Source organism: Mycteria americana, chromosome 5 (assembly GCF_035582795.1).
Source record: "Mycteria americana isolate JAX WOST 10 ecotype Jacksonville Zoo and Gardens chromosome 5, USCA_MyAme_1.0, whole genome shotgun sequence".
In the NCBI taxonomy this organism is placed as follows: domain Eukaryota; kingdom Metazoa; phylum Chordata; class Aves; order Ciconiiformes; family Ciconiidae; genus Mycteria; species Mycteria americana.
In genome coordinates, this window is record NC_134369.1 from 4,839,547 (window position 1) to 4,857,669 (window position 18,123).

The 18,123-nt window shown below is 40.5% G+C and overlaps 1 protein-coding gene across 2 annotated transcripts in view; it reads left to right on the forward strand.

Moving 5' to 3' along the window:
* NAV2 (neuron navigator 2) overlaps window positions 1–18,123 on the forward strand; it is a 241,872-nt gene that overhangs the window by 205,023 nt on the left and 18,726 nt on the right. For both annotated transcript variants that reach the window (XM_075502011.1, XM_075502010.1), the window contains 8 exons: window positions 3,741–3,793; window positions 5,883–5,906; window positions 6,026–6,100; window positions 10,625–10,708; window positions 11,312–11,423; window positions 11,941–12,086; window positions 14,726–14,898; window positions 17,655–17,808. In XM_075502011.1, the coding sequence (XP_075358126.1) occupies window positions 3,741–3,793; window positions 5,883–5,906; window positions 6,026–6,100; window positions 10,625–10,708; window positions 11,312–11,423; window positions 11,941–12,086; window positions 14,726–14,898; window positions 17,655–17,808 (821 nt within the window). The remainder of the gene's footprint in view (window positions 1–3,740; window positions 3,794–5,882; window positions 5,907–6,025; window positions 6,101–10,624; window positions 10,709–11,311; window positions 11,424–11,940; window positions 12,087–14,725; window positions 14,899–17,654; window positions 17,809–18,123) is intronic.

Below are 18,123 nucleotides of genomic sequence, written 5' to 3' on the forward strand. Positions count from 1 at the left end.
TTAGTCAGCCTTGCAGTACCTAACTCTCTTGATAGGAAGGGTTTCAGGACGAGAGATGCCAGCAGGAACAGCTTCCAAACTACCCAGAACTTCAGGGGGAAAAAGCCAGCCTAGAACTTAAGTGGCCTCTTGGCTATCCAGTTCCCCGCTTCCCTGGCCATCAGTCTTCCGACTGATGACCTCAGCCGAGGTCAATTGTATGAGGTTTAACAAGGCCAAGTGCAAGGTCCTGCACTTGGGCCACAGCAACCCCATGCAACGCTACAGGCTTGGGGAAGAGTGGCTGGAAAGCTGCCTGGCAGAGAAGGACCTGGGGGTGTTGGTTGACAGCTGGCTGAACATGAGCCAGCAGTGTGCCCAGGTGGCCAAGAAAGCCAATGGCATCCTGGCTTGTATCAGGAATAGTGTGGCCAGCAGGACTAGGGCAGTGATCGTCCCCCTGTACTCGGCACTGGTGAGGCCGCACCTCGAATCCTGTGTTCAGTTTTGGGCCCCTCACTACAAGAGAGACATTGAGGGGCTGGAGCGTGTCCAGAGAAGGGCAACGAAGCTGGGGAAGGGTCTGGAGCACAAGGCTGATGGGGAGCGGCTGAGGGAACTGGGGTTGTTTAGCCTGGAGAAAAGGAGGCTGAGGGGAGACCTTGTTGCTCTCTACAACTGCCTGAAAGGAGGTTGTAGAGAGGTGGGGGTCGGTCTCTTCTCCCAGGTAACAAGTGATAGGACAAGAGGAAATGGCCTCAAGTTGTGCCAGGGGAGGTTTAGACTGGATATTAGGAAATTTTTCTTCACCGAGAGGGTTATCAAGCATTGGAACAGACTGCCCAGGGAAGTGGTTGAGTCGCCATCCCTGGAGGTATTTAAAGGACGTTTGGATGAGGTGCTTAGGGACATGGTGTAGTGGTGGGCTTGGCAGTGTTAGGTTTATGGTTGGACTCGATGATCTTAAAGGTCTTTTCCAACCTATATGATTCTGTGATTCCCCAGGAGCTATGCTGCTGCTGGTTCCACCCTGATACTTCAACCTCCTAGAGAGAAAGGAATTAAATTCATTGTCATTGGGATATAAAGTTTTACTGCCTTTTTGTGCTACTGACTGCAATACCTGTTGTTCGTTCTACTCTTTGGACAGTTGATCATGGCTAGACCGTTTCTTTTCTAACATTAAAAATGATACGTGCTTGCATATGCATTTATAGTGCTTTGAAATAATAGCTCCAAAACAATTTGGGTTTGTAGCCTGCGTGCAGATGCACGTTAACTGCAAAAAACAGGGATCACATCAAGAGCGTAACTGCCTTCAGGCTCCTAATTAAATAGCCTTAAAGTAGCCATCTGCAGATACTTTAAAAAGAAATTGTGCAAAAATATTAACTCCTTAGTTGTCCTTGAAACTAGAAATCTCAAATTAAACACACATTCAAATGATGCAGTAGCGGTGTTTTACGAGGCAGGAGTCTGATTCCCAGAGTTACGTGTTCTTTCCCTTTTTTCATTTTGAGTCTTCTTTCCTCCTGTAAAGTCCCGATGTGATCTTAAAAATCCCCGCTGATGCTAACTCAAACTGCCTGTCTCCCGATCCATTGTAAGGAGATTGTTTCTTCTGTGGCCAGTTGGTATGGTTGCTTTCTTGAATACTTCTCTATTAGTAAAAACTACACAAAGGAAGAATATAGAGAGGCAAACCAGAAAATAATATTATATTCTGTGTATGAGTCCGTTGGTGGCCTTGAGCAATATGGCCTGCGCTTTGGGCTTTCCATCTGAAAAATGGTGATCCTAAGGGTAAAAATGCAGGTAAAAAGAAAAGTGACAAGGAGGTCTTAAGTGTATAATATCTATGGTATGAAGGGAGTTCAAATAGATTAGGAATCTTCAGCTTGGAAGAAGGATGTCTGAAGGGAGGTGATAATATATAATTTAGTGCATTATAAAGAAGATGGTTATCCCCTACTTCTCATATCACAGGGGTGTGGAGGCACGCGAGGAGCTTACTGACTGATTCAGCAGCAGGTCTAGAACAACTGCAGGGAATTCTGTTTCTAAACACAAGCAGAGTGTTTTGTTACAGACAAAACGTGTCAGTGGATTCAGAAGTAGTTAAGCAAGTTAATGGTGGATAGGTCACAGCGACTATGAAAAATAATGGTCTGATTGCAGTTTCCATCTCAGGAATTTCCATCGCTGCCGATTCCCAGAAGATGCAAAGGTGTACCTGGGGAAAAATCACGGGGTATCTGCCTCCTCCTCGCGTTCTTTTCCCTAAACATGTGCTGCGGTTGCAGCCAGAGATGGAGCACGCGATTAGACAGACCCCGCGTCTGACTCACGCTAGTTATTTTTATGTTCTTAATGCAGTACAGTCCTTAACTTCTAACTATAAAGATCATTTTAATTGAAAATGTGATTAACCAGAAAAAGCAAATGGGTGTGAGTTTTTTTTACTTTCTTGTGGGTTTTTTTAAATTGTCTTAAATTCCTCCAGAAGCCAACTTAGACTTTGTTTACTTCTCTTTCCAGCCTTGCCTTAGGATATAATGTCAATGGGAAAGCAGAGCGCGTTTATTATGAATGTAGGAGAATTGCAGTAGGTAATTAGAGCAAAATGGCAGCTTTTCTAAATTTTTTTTTGGCTGGAGGATTTAGGTGAAAGAAAAAGTGATTTAACACGATTTCATGTGATTTGTATGAAGTTACCTGAAGTTTGAATGAAAGTTTCAGTTAAATGTATTTTGTTTCTAAAAATAAAAGCAAAGGAAAGGTAATTTAGCATGTTTCAGTAACAGAAAGAATAGCTTCAGGTAGGTTTTTTTTAACAACATAATCAAAAATAAAATTATGCTATATGTAAATCCTAATGTCGGGGTGATGGTAACAACCTTGAGAATCAATGTATATCTTTTACTGAATGTATATTTAAATGCAAAAACTGCTTAAAACGGATTCTTTTCCAGAGAAAAGTAATTTTTCACTCCAGTAATTTTTCTATGAGAGAACGAACTGTGCCTGGTTAAAGAAATGTCATTGCTTTAAAGAAAGACCAAAAACCCCTGCAGGGACAGGGAACGTTCAGCTCATCGATGCCCATGACACAGCTCTCTCGTAGTCAGCAGAAGGAAGAGAGCTGCATTCAGAGGACAGCTCAGAGCCCCAAAATTAGACAATGGTTTCTGCCCTGGGTGTTCCACGTCTTCTCCCGGAGCATCTGGTTACATGCCGGAGCTGGGGATCATGGTCTTCTCAGGACATCTCCGTCTTGGTCTGCTGCTTAAAGAAACCACCACCCCCCCTCCCCAGTCTCTTCTAAAACTGAAGACGAAGCAGTTAGATTTACTGCTGTAATCTCTCCTGCATTTCAGTTAAGGTGTTGCTTTTTTATCCTGAGTAAGCCCTTTCGCAAGAGTCTTAAGATAAGCTCCACAGACAAATATTTATTTCTGAACAAATCTTTATCAAAACTTTTCTTTTTAATCTGCTTGACCACACCTCGTTCCCCCCCAAAAAAGTATTATTAAATTGTTAAAATAGCTTTACCAAATCAAAGTCTATGGATTGTATTACCTGGCCATGCGTTCTTCAAACTGTACATTATTGGTGCAATAATATAATTAAGTTCATGATGGATGATGAAATTTGTGAAAGTATTTCCTCAGTAGGCTGGTGGTTGGCAGTAGATGATCTGTAATGATTCCACTATGTGGTTACTGGACTTATATTCAGTCTGTTTATTTTCTTCCCTTTAGTGCATGGTTCTTCTCTCTCTTTGGTGTCCAGTACGTCATCTATTTATTCGACAGTGAGTATAATGACAAGAACAATTTGGGTTTACTAGTCAAGATTATTGAATTGACTGGTCTTATTTTGCTAATTATTTTTGCCATTCAAGGAGGGGGAAAAAAGCGCTTTTAATTTGATTGTGTTGGGAATGCTAGCCACGAAAGAAATATTTACGTTCATAAAGATGGGTCTGGATATTTAGCAGTATCCTTATTAAACACAGACGTTAATGGCCTAAAAGCAGCAATTTATTGTACGAGTCAGTATTTTACAACTACGCTAAATAAGTTTTGCTACAAAGGACCTCGCTAGCTCTGAGGAGATTTGAACTTCATTACCTAAAGCACCCCAAAATTTGCTGGATAAAGTCATTCCAGCCTTGCATTAATGATTTGCTACTAAAGAAGTTTGAATAAGTTGTTAATGCGCAGATTTTATTAATTTTAAAGAAACCACTTGTTCACTATGCCAGTAATATTTTCTCCAAAAGTATTCATTTAGGTTATCTGGTCCTCAGATAAGGCTTACTGGAGTTTGAAAATACAGGGTTTTTTTTAAACGCGTGTTGCACTTGCTTATTTTCTTCTAATAGTCTCACGAAGGATTTTCCATTTAAAACATACACTGTGGAAGAGCTTGTAAGTTAAGACTACACCTGTGGTGTAATGGGGAGGCGAGGCTGCAACACGCAGACCCTGTCTTGCCTAGCCTTTCTCTAGCTGGTTGGGGTGTTGACTGCAGCGACCCAGGGCACAGCAGGTTCCAGCCCACGCAAGACTGTACAGAACTATTTGGCACTGATGGTGAAATCCCAGTGCCTTCACTGCTGTTAATATCCAAGCTAGGCAGATTAAAGGTGGGTCATGTGTTCCTGGCATGCCGTGATCACGGTTTTGGGGGTTTCTTAAAGCACAACCCTTTTAAAAAACAGTGGATAATAATTACTTCTGAAATATGTGTTAATTGAGGAGGATCTTTAATTTCAAATTGTTATGCACGTATGATGCAGCTGCACGCTTACCACACATCCATGGTTGGAACAAGCATACGTGACACGGGTACATGGAAGAACGTGCCCTTGGCAGATCATGTATAACTGTCTATGACGTCTGTCAAGCCAGCATAGTGTTATTTAGTATTATTTCACATACTTGTTTCACTGTTAGGAAGCGACACGTGTAACACAGCCTTAGGACCTTGATAACAAACTGAAAATACCGCCTTTCATTATTGACCTTGTCTCAAGCAAGGTCCATATGAAGCCAAAATAGATAACGTATTGGAAGGATGGAAGCCAGACCTTTTCCTCTGGGCTGCAAGGAGAGTACTCAGCAGCTGCTGTCTAAGCTTCTGGTTTATGTGCTTGCTGCCCAAGCACCAGTGGCTCTTAATAGTGCGGTTTGATGGGTATAATTTTCGTGGTGGCTGGTAGTGGACATGTTTACATAAGGACGGTGGAGTGTGTAACTTCCTACCATATACTTCTCTTTAGCTGATAACTGCAGTTAGAAACAAGCCATAGTAGCCACAATTTTATCATGCAGACCACAACGGATGGTCAGTACATCCACTTTGCCTCCTCACATAAGTAGTTGTGTGTCCTCAGCTTTTTAGCACCACAGTGCCTAGGCAGCACCCAAGTGGGAGTAATTTTTTTTTTTATTTTTTTTTTTTTTACATCACTTTGGAACGCAAAAACGTAATCTCCATCCCATGGAGAGCCGAGTGCAGGAGGAAGGGAATTGCCTAGGATCAGCCATGTTCTGTGACAGTCCTGGCTCTTCAGAGCCTCATGCAGTCCCTCACGCACGGAGCCAGGACTTCACCCTTCCGCACTTCACACTCAGAGGTGCACGGGTTGGCAGGCTGGGAAGTGGAGCCCAAATTCCTTCCTGCAGGAAGCAGTACTGTACAAGCACCCTGTTTTCTTTTTCCTGAAGAGTAAATAAATTAGGAGATTATCTTAGATTGAATATGGATGTGGGAATCCAAAATAAGGAATTCCCATTAGAGTTTTTGAAATGCAAAAAAAGAAAAAAATTGATAAATTTGTCAGGCTGGTTATGTTGTAGTATCCTCATGTGTTTTCCTCCGTTTTTATTTTACAGCCTGAAGAGAAATGCCAGTCAGAGGTAAGAGCACATCGTGTCTGACAGGCATAAATGTTCTGTCAAGACACCCTGCATTTCGTGTCTTGCTATCTTATTTCTCCATATTATGGTGCAGTAAAGTGCTCTCTTAAAATATATAGATTCGCAAGCTACGAAGAGAGTTGGATGCATCCCAAGAAAAAGTGTCAGCTCTGACAACTCAGTTGACTGCCAATGTGAGTACAACTTGGAGAACAAACACTAACAGGGAATGCATTTCATGCACCAACTACCACCTCAGTTTTTCTAAGTGACCAAAAGTTTTCGTGTGTCTAACATTTGGTTCACATTACCTATGTGTTTAAAAAAATAACTACATGCATATGTGACCTTTCCAAAAATAACATCCTCTGTCCTACTGAATTGTCTTATGCCTTTCTTTAAATAGTGAATTATAATATTCATTTGGCTTTATATATATATATATGTACACCACCTTCAGATCTTGAGAAAATCATTGAAGACGGTGTCTTTTTTTATAAATAGTGTCTTGTTTTGTTATGTGGGTGGGATGAAATACAGATGAAGGTTATAATTGGTAGGAATAAAAATTGGTGGAAATGTGGATTGAAATGCATTATACTTTGCTGTTGCATAAAGATGAGGGCTAATGGCATGATAGGTAACAGTGGCATAAGGGGCTCCGAGAACTAATTTACAGTTACAGAGTGGACATACCTGATTTTTACCAGTGTGGACAACACTTCTGCTTGTTTCCTCTGAGGAATTTAATGAGTAAGTCATGTAAAGCACTTGGAAAAAAACGATTTGGAAACCAGGCGGTGTTGAGGCAAGACTATGAATGACCCTGAGCAAGTTTATTTGCGTGTTCTGTGCTTGTAGTCACAGATAGCAGAAATCTGCAAAACAGAAGCTTGCTAGAAAAATAAGCAATTCTAGACTAAATAAGCTACCGATGAATAGTCATCCAGTTGGATCGTACTGACATCCTAGTTTGTGGGAATGAATAAACATCAGAACACATGCTACTGAAGAGGACATTCCTGTCCATCAGCTCGCTGAAGAGGTAGAATACAAAACTTGGCAAAGTAAAGGACAGCTTTCATCTGAGCACCAACACCTATCACAAGAAAGGGTTCAAGGGGAAATCTACTGGGGTGTTCACTGCAGGCATTGCAGTGCTTCATCCAGCCTGCAAAATGGAAAAGGAAACCAGAGAACACAGTTAACAGAGAAGTCAAATAAAAGGGCTTTGACTGCATGCAACCACTCAGTCACTTTCCCAAGAGGAAAAGAAAAAGTTTAAAAAATCTTCCAAAAATTAAAGCTTATGTTTGCCTTCCAAATACAAGGAGAACTGGATACACGAGTTGGTTTTCATCCAGAAGCTTCTTTTACATCTGAGAAAGCCAGAGCCAGATTCTCTTGCGTACATTTTTTTATCGTGGTGTTAAATAACCCAGCTTGTGTCCTTCAAACGAAGAACTTGTCAGCCATGCAACTCATCTAGCTCTGCCATAGTTTTGTGGCGTTCTTCTTCGTAGGGTGTTCGGATTCAGTAGGCTCTCACTCGACACAGGAGTTAGTAGCCTGTCTCCAAGAGTAGTGAGTAGCCCAGGCTGCTGTGTGCCTGCCCCAGCAACTCTCTTTGCGGAGATTAGTTTTTAACATATGCTGCTGCTGTACGTTTTTGTTTGGTTTGGGGTCGTTTGTTTTGTTGTTGGTGTTGTTTGGGGGGGGATTTCCCCCCCAAAAAAAAGTTAGCATCATTTATTTTGGTAATATTCCATTTTTTTGCTTCTATCACTTTGCTGAAATTTGGGGGGTTTTTTTATTCATGCTATTAATAAACTTCTTAGACTTCAACCTGCCCCTTATTTGTCCATAAATCAGCTACAGCCTGCTGCAGAAATGTTGCTATAACTGTCTTAGTAATAAATTTCACTTTCTAGCCACCTCTTTTCAGAGAACATACTCTTTTTCCATGTAAAAGGCCAGGTCTGTTCCCAAAAAAGTTAAGGCTAATAAATGCTGTTTGTTAAGACACTGCTTTATGGACAGTTCCTTTACATATGATTTTTTTTAAAAAAATGCTTTTAACTTAGGCAATTTGAATTCATCTGTTTATTTAATTTATTAATTTGTTCCTGAATTTTCCTGTATACCCACTGCAGCTTTTGATGCTTCTCAGGCCGTCAGGGGCAAGAATTTTGGAAAGGTTTTGCTCCATCTAGGAAGTGAAGATAACTATTTTCCATAGCTCACTGAACAGTTTCCAGAGAGGAATAATTTAAAGGTGCCTGATCTGGTTTTGAAAGAGCAACTTTCTCTTAAGGTCAAAGCATTCAGGGTTTGTATCCCGTTATTAATCCATGCAGTCCCGCTTTCCCATTTATTTTTTGCTTTTGCAAAGTATTGCTGAGGATTCCTAAACATCAGTTTTGTTATTCCCTGTTCATCCTCCCCAGCAGAAACTTTGCAGTCTGTGTTTTTAAAATAAATATTTAGATTTTCAAACATGTGTAGTGTGAGGGTTTAAATTACTTTTTGCTATTTTCTCACAGTCTCAGGTCTGCTTATTTTCATAGGGGCTGATGGGAATGAGGGATGCACATCCCCGTGTTATTGTACCGCTCGTGTTTGTTTTCATTGCGAATGTGAGAACAGTTATTTAGGATAAGTCAGCTGTGTGCTGCTGATGAATAGGTCTGGAACAGCTCTGTGAAAGGTTTTGCTATTCTGTATGTGTTTAGGTGAGGGAATGTCCTTTTCCGCTTGGAAAGATTTTGCATAATTTTACTTGTCGTTGTGTGTATAGAATTATTTTTAATAGAGAAATAACATATTATTTGCTACCGTTAGTGTAGATTATTATGGCTAATGAGACAAATATATATTGAACTATGCCTGTGTTCAGTCGCATATGCAACTGCATATAGATGTATATGTATAGAGATATACATGTAGAAAACAATGCCATGTCATGGCACTAGAAACATAGTACCCTTTTATCAAGTTTCTCTCCATCTTTTCCATCTACTTGTCCTTCCTTTTACTTCTCAGTCATTTTCAATTCTTAGCTGATGTCCTTAGTATAATCGACATCGGGTTCTCAGAGCTTCGTGGGAAAAGCAAAAAGGGTAATTGGCCAAGCACCAGGAAGCTTTGGACGGTATTTAGCACGTGGACCTTGGTTGCAAGCAAGGTGCACTCAAATGCTGGAGAAGTCTTTGAGTTAGATGCAGGTCTATCAGCTGATAAAGCATCTGGCAGACTGGCCACAATGCTGTGGTAGTCCTGTCTCCATCCTTATCCCTCTCTGCAGAGGAGGCATCTCTGGACTGAACCGACTTGGCTTTCAGAGTTCTCCCGATGGGTAGCACAGTGCAAATGTTCACCTTTGGTGGAAGGTGTCCACCAAAGACACCTTCCAGTGTCTTTTTGCCTTAAATATCCCCAAGGAAAATAGTCATCTAGTTGGAGGGAAGTTTCTGCCTGGCCTTCCTCTATCTGAAAACTTGCTCTATATTTTATTTACTGTTTTCTATTTTATTTTACTTTTTAGGGTATCCTCCTAAAACTTAAGAATGACGTTTTGGCTTTTTTGGTACTCTCTGGAAAAAGATTTAAACTTTTTGTGCAAAGCTCGGTGGCAAGAGTTAACTACTTAACTACTTGAGGGTACCTGAAAACTATCACTGAGTAACCTTTTACATGTTAATAACGGCCCACGTAAAAAGTCAAAGGTTAGGTCTCATTTCAAAAATGAACAGCAGGAAATGTTTAGAATGTCTCTGCATTTTGTGATAGGGGGTCTTTACGTGTCATTGCTTGCAATAGGTTGGGGACATGGCTAGATAATCAAGGACATCCTTCCATGCCTTTTTGGTATCAGGAATACTTTCAGGTGACAAGTTGTATTCCCTGAAGTGTCCCTTAAAAGCTTCAGTTACTTAATCTGTGAGATGTTTCCAAAAAAATGGAATCTGTCTTTCTCTTTCAACAAAGTGGCAAAATGTGTTTTCCATTTATCACAAAATCTAAGCAGCTTTAAACAACTGAGAAAAGTACCCAAACTGGATTATTTTGAGATATGGCTCTTCTAAGGACCTTAACTCGTAGGGACCCAGAAGGTGGTTTTGTTCGCAGATGTATTTTGGATGTAGGATTGCATATTTTACGGCATAAATGAGAATTCCAAACTGGAAAAAAACCCCACTGTGCTGCGGTGGTAGAGTATGTCTGAGATAACTGTCCTGGCTATTGAAATCATGGTGTCAAAGAAGTGGATGTAGCGGCTGACTGAGGAGCCACCTTCAGGAAATCTCCTCCTGATGTCCCAGGTCACAGCGTTACTCCTACGTCTGTGTTTTCTAAAGCGCTTGGTAGCAGCTGCTGCCGAGCAGGGCATGGGTTATTGCCTAAAACTGCATCATTTCATAGCGCGCTGCTAGGAGTAGTTGTACGTGAAAGGGCTGTCATTTTCTAAAATTCTGACGTTGGTCTGTTACCTTTGGCATTTCTAATTTTCCACAATTAAATTGTTCCTGGTAATTTGTTTGCAAACATTTTCACAACATATGCTCTACTCATTTGACCTTTTCTAATCAGTGTTATTTTCCCCGTATCATTTACACAACAAACAATGCAATGCAGGAGGTGGTCCCTTTAAATACCTGCAGAAATATTCTTGTTTTGGGGGGAGAGAACAAACTACTTCTGTATGGTTTAACTTCCAGGCTCACCTGGTGGCAGCATTTGAGCAGAGCCTGGGGAACATGACGATCAGACTGCAGAGCCTGACAATGACAGCGGAACAAAAGGCAAGCTCGAAAAGTATTTGGGGAAGTCTTAACTTCTCTTTCCAGCGTTGTTGCTCGTGCTCATTCTGTAGGTGGGGGGGAATCACATACACCGTTCGCCTTAGTTTCCTCAATTGTGGTGATGGCGTAAAATGTAATAAAAATTTTCTATAAAATACTCATTTTCCTCACTGCAATGTTGTGACAATTGATCAGGGTATTCCTGTAAATTGCTCCTTTGGACACAGGTCTTCAGTATCGCATATTTTTGTAGTAAATTTCTTCCCAATGCATCCACACATGTGTATGTTCAAGAGAAACACCAAGAAAAATCCTTGCAAGACAGGCAACGTTGGGTTTTTGGACGGTATACTTGAATATACATTATTTCTGTATTACCGAGCATGTACTTTTTTTTTTTTTATCATAATAACCAATCTATTTTGCAGCCTATTGAGGGTGTGCTTCTCCAGGTATACCAAACCTCATTTTCATGTCCTTGTACATATATATTCCATAAATTCTCTATCAACTACCAATGCTCAGATTGAAATGTGGCTTCTTTGGAGCAGTTAGGTACCATCTGCATTTTCCAATGTATCACTGTTTTTTTTTTTATTCAAGGACTCGGAGCTGAACGAGTTAAGGAAGACTATTGAACTACTGAAGAAGCAAAATGCTGCTGCCCAGGCGGCCATCAACGGAGTCATCAACACACCTGAGCTCAACTGCAAAGGTGAGAAGCAAGCACTACATTTAGCGACTGTGCGGTGCTCGTGGGACTGTAGACCTCTTGGTAATTATCTGATGTAACCATCAGAGATCAGCTTGGTCTCATGACGTTATGGGTCATCTCATAACATAATGTTCTAGTTATTTGTTTTGGTATCATGCGGGCATTTGAAACGGGTATCTGTGTAAATAGTGAGGTCAGTTCTACAGAAGTGGATGTGTTAGACACATGAGAAGGCGTTTTAACAAAGCTTTTGCATCTTCAGCGTGAGCTCACTGAATTTACTATAAGAATTTCGTAATTCGCCCATCTAGATACTGATGTGAAGCAGCAGGGAGCAGAGATCCCCGTTTCAGAGCTCTCAGGCACTTGGTTTTATTTTCTTTGGTGTTTTCAGTAATTTCCAATATGAAGTCTGAATGCAGTCCTGTCTTATCTCACTTCTCTTACTTATCCTAGTAATTTACACTTATATCAAATTTCTTACATTAATTTTGGCGCCGCCTCCGTTCATACTCAGGACCTGGAGCTGCTCAACCCACAGACCTGCGGATCCGAAGGCAGCACTCTTCGGATAGCGTCTCCAGTATTAACAGTGCTACCAGTCACTCCAGTGTGGGAAGCAACATAGAGAGTGATTCAAAGAAAAAGAAGAGGAAGAACTGGGTGAGTGTATTTTAACAGATTGCGTGAGGTTTATATAAAATTGTCAGAACATGCACGGTGAAATCTAGCCGCTCGGCTCCTCCTTCCTCCCCTCATGCAACAGGTCAGCACAAGGACTATGCACTGTTTAAATCCTGTGTAAACTCTCTTTTGAAGGCTTAATTGAGTTGTAAGTGATGTATATGCTTGTGTTGACTCTGCCTAGGATTGAATTTTAGTTTAACAGCCAAAAGGCCAGTCTTAAATTAGAAATAGCTGTCAAAGATCAATTCTGGCTAAAAGTAATATGATGTCCAGCCCCTTAGGGAAAACTCGATGTCTGTCATTAAAGTAAAACAAATCCACAATGAGAGATCATTCTACTTTTTTTTTTTTTTTTTTTCTTTTTGGCTCATAGGGCTTTCTTTCAAGTGAACATGTTAAACACTAAGAACTCTGTTTTGAACATTACCGTGGAGTTCTACACAAAAAAAACCCCAATTTTTAAAAACTTATTGTGGTGGACATTTATTTTGCAAGATTTTGCAATACTTACCTGTCATTTCCCATTTTTCCTTCTTTGCTCATCATGTACTGTGTACAAGGTACCCTGTACTGGAGGAAAGGTACATAATGTTAAACTCCGTTTTCAATTAGACCATAACTGCCTTAGTGACCTAGTCTGATTGTAGTTAGGACTAAAGTCCCTAGATCCTTTATCGTAGCCAGTAAAGCAATCCACCCCTTCCTTCCCACTGAATTTAAATCTCCCTGGATCTTTTGGGTGTACAGATAAATCTGTATAGATACAAAATGTGGTTTGAGCTGATAAACGCTTGATTTGTATTTGCACAATATCCTCTCAGAAATGTTTATGAAACTCCTGAACTGTAAGAAACAGCTTCCTGAGCAGGTTCTTTTTTTTATTTCTCTCTTATCCTGATGGTTTCATTTTGATATCTTGCCAGCTCCTTCATAACAGCAGTATTTCCACTCTGCCCATTGAATAATTGGTTGAACGGAAACAATGCCATCTCCAAATCCTTCTTGTGCTGGTTTATACGTTAGTTATAGACAAAGTAAATTGCTGTGACTTTTAAATTGCTAGCAACTCTTAATTTGTGACACAAACCTTTTGTAATCATTAAGCCTTAGTTAAGATAAACGCTTTTTAAGTTTTTGCTTTAGCTTCTGTTCTTTGTTATTGTAACCTAGTAGATATCCTACATCAGCCTACATTTCTCATTCATCAGATGACTATTTTTAAAGAAGGTTAAGGAAACATCTCCTTATTATAAAGAGATATAAATAAAGTTTTCATGAAGTAGAAGAAACAGGACAGTATTTTTATGTTGTTATTAAAAATGAGTACATCATTGCTGTAAAATGAAGACGGGATATTACATCGGTAATTTACTGAGAAAAATATATAAGTTGAGTCTGATTCACATTGTTTATCCCACAAATACTGAGGAAGTTCTCAGTCAAGATCTTTTTGTTATATATAGAAACAACGCAGCTGTCCGTTTGAGCTGAAACACCAGCTTTTCAGCATTTCTCACTGGAGGAGTCTTTGTCTAGTTTAAAAATAACTTTCAGCTCATATTAAGCCAGCCTGTTTACAACATGTAATTTGCGATAGTGTTAAACGGTGTTCATAGAGTATCCTGAGTTGGAAGGGACCCATGAGGATCATCAAGTGCAAACCCTGACTCCACAGAGGGCAACCTAAAAGTTAAACCGTATATCTAAGAGCGTTGTCCAAACGCTTCTTGAGCACTAACTGTTGAACTGTAACTTTGGGATGACATCAGTTTAATCACATGAATATTCATTCTTTTTGTTGTTTGGAAAATGGCAGTCACATTAAAAAAGGTTATTTTAGTTGTGGGTAGGTAGAGAAGATTCAGTCTTTTCACCTGGTGAAATCCCTGTTCCTGCAAGGAAAACCAGAATGTTAACTTGGCTGTTAGCCAAAACATTCTGTCTGAGCTAAGGAGAAAATATAATTTAAATAGTGAAGAGATTTGGGTCTGGTGTCTCCCTCAAGTAACGCAAAAAATGACCGTATGTTGTTTGAAACACCTGGTTTTGGAAAACACAGGGTTCCAGTTTTAAAGTAACTGTTCGTCTTTGTTGACTATTGGTCATGTTTGTCTTAGAAATCCAAAGCTTTCCTTATCACTGGCTTTATCTGTTAAAACGTGTCTTTTTTCCTTCCCCCACTTCCTTTTGCTTGCGCTTCTTCCGGCAGGTCAATGAGGTAAGGAAGACCTACTTTAAACTATGAGATACAAAGCTAACCCATCCATTTACATCACTAACCATTTCAGCATCATTAACCTTGTCTGAGCCACGTTACATTATAGCTGCAAGTTGTTACAACATCGCTGTAAGGCTTGTTGCACTGAACGGAATTTGCTATGAAATAGTTACCTTGAAAATACGAAGCATTGATATCCAGTCCTATTGACCCTTATTAATCTCATAAAACAGTTAAGGAAAAAAAGCTTTTTTATTCTTTTTTACCTCTATTAAAATATATGTGAGTATGGCTGTATCGTTTGGAGTATTTGCATGTTCGAGTTTTTACTCTGTGGCTTTTTTTGCCTGGTTTTGTTCTTAATGACGTGCCTACTGTTGTGGTCTTGTTTTTTCAGTTACGCAGCTCCTTCAAGCAAGCTTTTGGTAAAAAGAAATCGCCCAAGTCGGCATCTTCTCATTCAGATATTGAGGAGATGACTGATTCTTCATTACCTTCTTCACCAAAGCTACCGCACCATAACTCCACTGTTTCAACACCATTGCTGAGAGCTTCCCATTCCAATTCTCTGTAAGTGATTTTTTAAATTTTTAAATAGAAAATGGAGAGGAAGGCATCTTGCTGCATTGGTAGAGGCAAAGAGAAATACCGTGCTTTGGAGAGATCCAATGTTTTCCGTGCTAGCTTTACAGGACACCTCTAGGCCACTTTACAGAAACAAGCAGAGGCAAAACATCCCCTACAGCATCCTGTCCCCTTTGGTTCCTCTGTCTAAGAATCCGCACATCTGTACAAGCACTGCAAGAGTCTGACAGCTGTTCGGTTACACGCACTGCTAAAACCAGCTCTTCACCATGAGGCCCCGGCAGAAGACACAGGGGCCAGACAGGATTGTCCTGTAGGTCAGGGCTGGTCTGTTGCCACGGATGAGTCCTACTCCCAAGCATCACTTGCGTTATCTCCCAGAGGGGGGCTGTGTTGTGCTAAGTGTTTTGGGTAAAACCCTTAACCCTGTCATATGGGCAAAAGAATGAGCAAAGATCCCACTTTCAACCACTGCCTGTTTTGAATGTTCTGTAGTCGAAGGAGATTACAGGCAGAGGACAGAAAAGTTGGATTTATATATTCGGGGAATTAAAGATATGTAAGCTGACTCCCAACCCAGTACCTTTGCATTAGTGTCCAGGAAGCCAAAATCATTGCGTTGTTACTGTGGTATAATTTAATATTTCATTGGGGTGCTCTCTCAGCAGAGCATACTGAGTATGAAGAGTATTTATAACCAGGGTGACCTTGGAGTGCAGAATTAATTGGATCTCTTGCTGTTAATGAAACAAGCCAGGCCAAGTCTGGGATTTTGTTTTCTCTGTTGGCTAAAGACAGCACATATTGTACTAATCTGCAATGATGAGTTCCCAATTAAGTTGACAAATTCAGATAAAGGTAAGGATTTACTGGAAATGAAACAGCGTGGTTTAGTGGTCATACAGCTGAACTCGTCTAACGGCTTGTGCCTGATGAATGGAGACGGTCCGCTCCTCGTTTGTGCTGTACCTCCCCAGCCGCCTGTGCCTGGTCCTTCCCTTGCACTGGCTCTGCTACTTGTCAGGCAACTCCACTGAGCCCATGCGATGTGCTAAATTACGTGAAAAATAATTTGACAGAAACGTGAACAGGTTTTCTTTTTCCCCAGGTTGCTGGGTTGGCTCAGCTCAGGGGTCTGATCAGACTCTGATGAGTGCTGGAGCTGGCGTAAGCATGGGGCATGACAGCAGCACAGCTGGGAGCGGGCTGGGGAAGAGGAGTGAGAAACAAACGTGTCCTTTGGGTAGTAGCAAGCTATTGTATAGGCTCATCGGCAGGACCAAACCGTACCCTTCTACTTGTGTGTGTGTGAGAATGAGATGTAGACTTTAAAGTCAGGACTTCTGCTCTGCTGCTTAACTCATTTTATGTTCATGGGAAGGTCACAGGCAATCTTGATGCTTCATTTTGGCCACCTGTGAAATAAAGTTAAATAATTGTGATACCGCACTGTTTTGAGTCTAAACTCACGTTTTAGAGCGTGCTTGGAAAACTTTGTAAAACAGATATTCTGTTAATTCTATGAGTAGCTTCGTCACTTGAGTAGGATAAATAAATACAGAAAGTTGTAAGAGGTAGTATTGTGAAACATGTAATTACCAGACAGCCTTACGACCTTGTAGATGTCCCGGAAAGCTTCCAGCCTGATTTCAGATCAAACGCATTTGAGTAAGTACCCAAACTTGAAGTTTTGCCCATCGCCTGTTTTCACATGAAGAGGTGAAAACAATAGCAATAGTTTCCAGCCGTATAATAACGATGAAATGTTAGTAGCAGAATATAATCCCCTGTGTATTTTTTTTAAAGCTTCTCCAGTCTCTTGAGCCTAACTCGGTGCGTTTCTGGTGACTACAGCAAATTGTGCTTTAGAATCTAAGGCCAGAAAATTGCCAAATGATGATCTCGTCTATCGTCAGTGAAAATGCTATGTGCATACATCTCATCTTGACACGAAAGCCAAAAGGCTAAACATGAGAAAAGAGTAAATATGCGAACTGAGGGAAGGCTAGAGCACAAGTAAAACTTGTGTATTTTGGCTTATTGGCTTTTTGGTGGGGAAAACATCTCTCATTAACCTGATTTAGGGAGAAACATTTTAAATGAAATCTCCCTCAAAGCATGCAGCTGTGTAGTTGATCTTTATATAGATATACTTACGAATGTGCTGAAATGTTATTCACCCAGAATCTTTTTTCGTGGGAGGAGGGAAGAAGAACGCCACCAAAAATTTTTGAAGCATGAGTGCTTTAAAGCGAGCAGGAATTTATCACGCTTCAATAGGTGTAGAGTTCTAAAGCCCTCCAGAACAGTTCAGGGAAACCCAGCTGTGCACACCTGGTGAGCTTTAAATCTGTCTGTAAACTCATCAATCTCCAACCAACTGCTGTTATTGCCTGCACCCTCTTAATTTATTTAGATTTTGGCTTTAGAAGTTTTCCTTTATGGCAACTACCATGAAAAAAATTAAGACTATCCAATAGTAGGTGACTTCCAGAATTCTGTTTCAGATGCTGATTAAAGAAAAATAACCCTCAGACATATTTATTTCACTCGTCTCTAACGTTTCCATGACCTATTTAATATCTGATTTATAGTATCACTAGTCCAATAAGCCAAAACTGTTGCCTGCTTCCTGCAGAATAAAAGGGTTTTTTTCCTCCTTTACTTATAAATGACGGAGTAGCACTATCTGAAAAGTAACAAATGGTCTTGTTCGATGTCTGTTTTTCAATCTTCTCCAGTATTTCTGAATGCACTGACAGTGAAGCTGAAACAGTCATGCAGTTACGAAATGAGCTAAGAGACAAGGAGATGAAGCTGACTGATATTCGTCTAGAAGCCCTTAGCTCCGCTCATCAGCTTGACCAGCTTCGGGAGGCGATGAACAGAATGCAGGTAAGAAATAACCCCCCCAAATATTGCAGTCTATGTTGATGTGTTAAAGATTGGCCAACCTGCCACACAGTAAAGATCTGCAAGAAGGTAAATTTGAAGTTTTTGAATGCTTACTAAAAGTTATGTCTAGCTTTGTGCCAGTGTTAAACCTTGTACCTTCATTAAAAGTCAGCTTGAACACATGAATTCTGCTGCCCTTAACTCTGCAGCTGTAACTGTTTCAACCCTAGAAACCTACAGGGAGATCATTTTGTTGACTGTCAGCAACCTCTTAAAATGTTCCAATGCTCTCTGCCTCAAAGTCGCTGCGTTTCA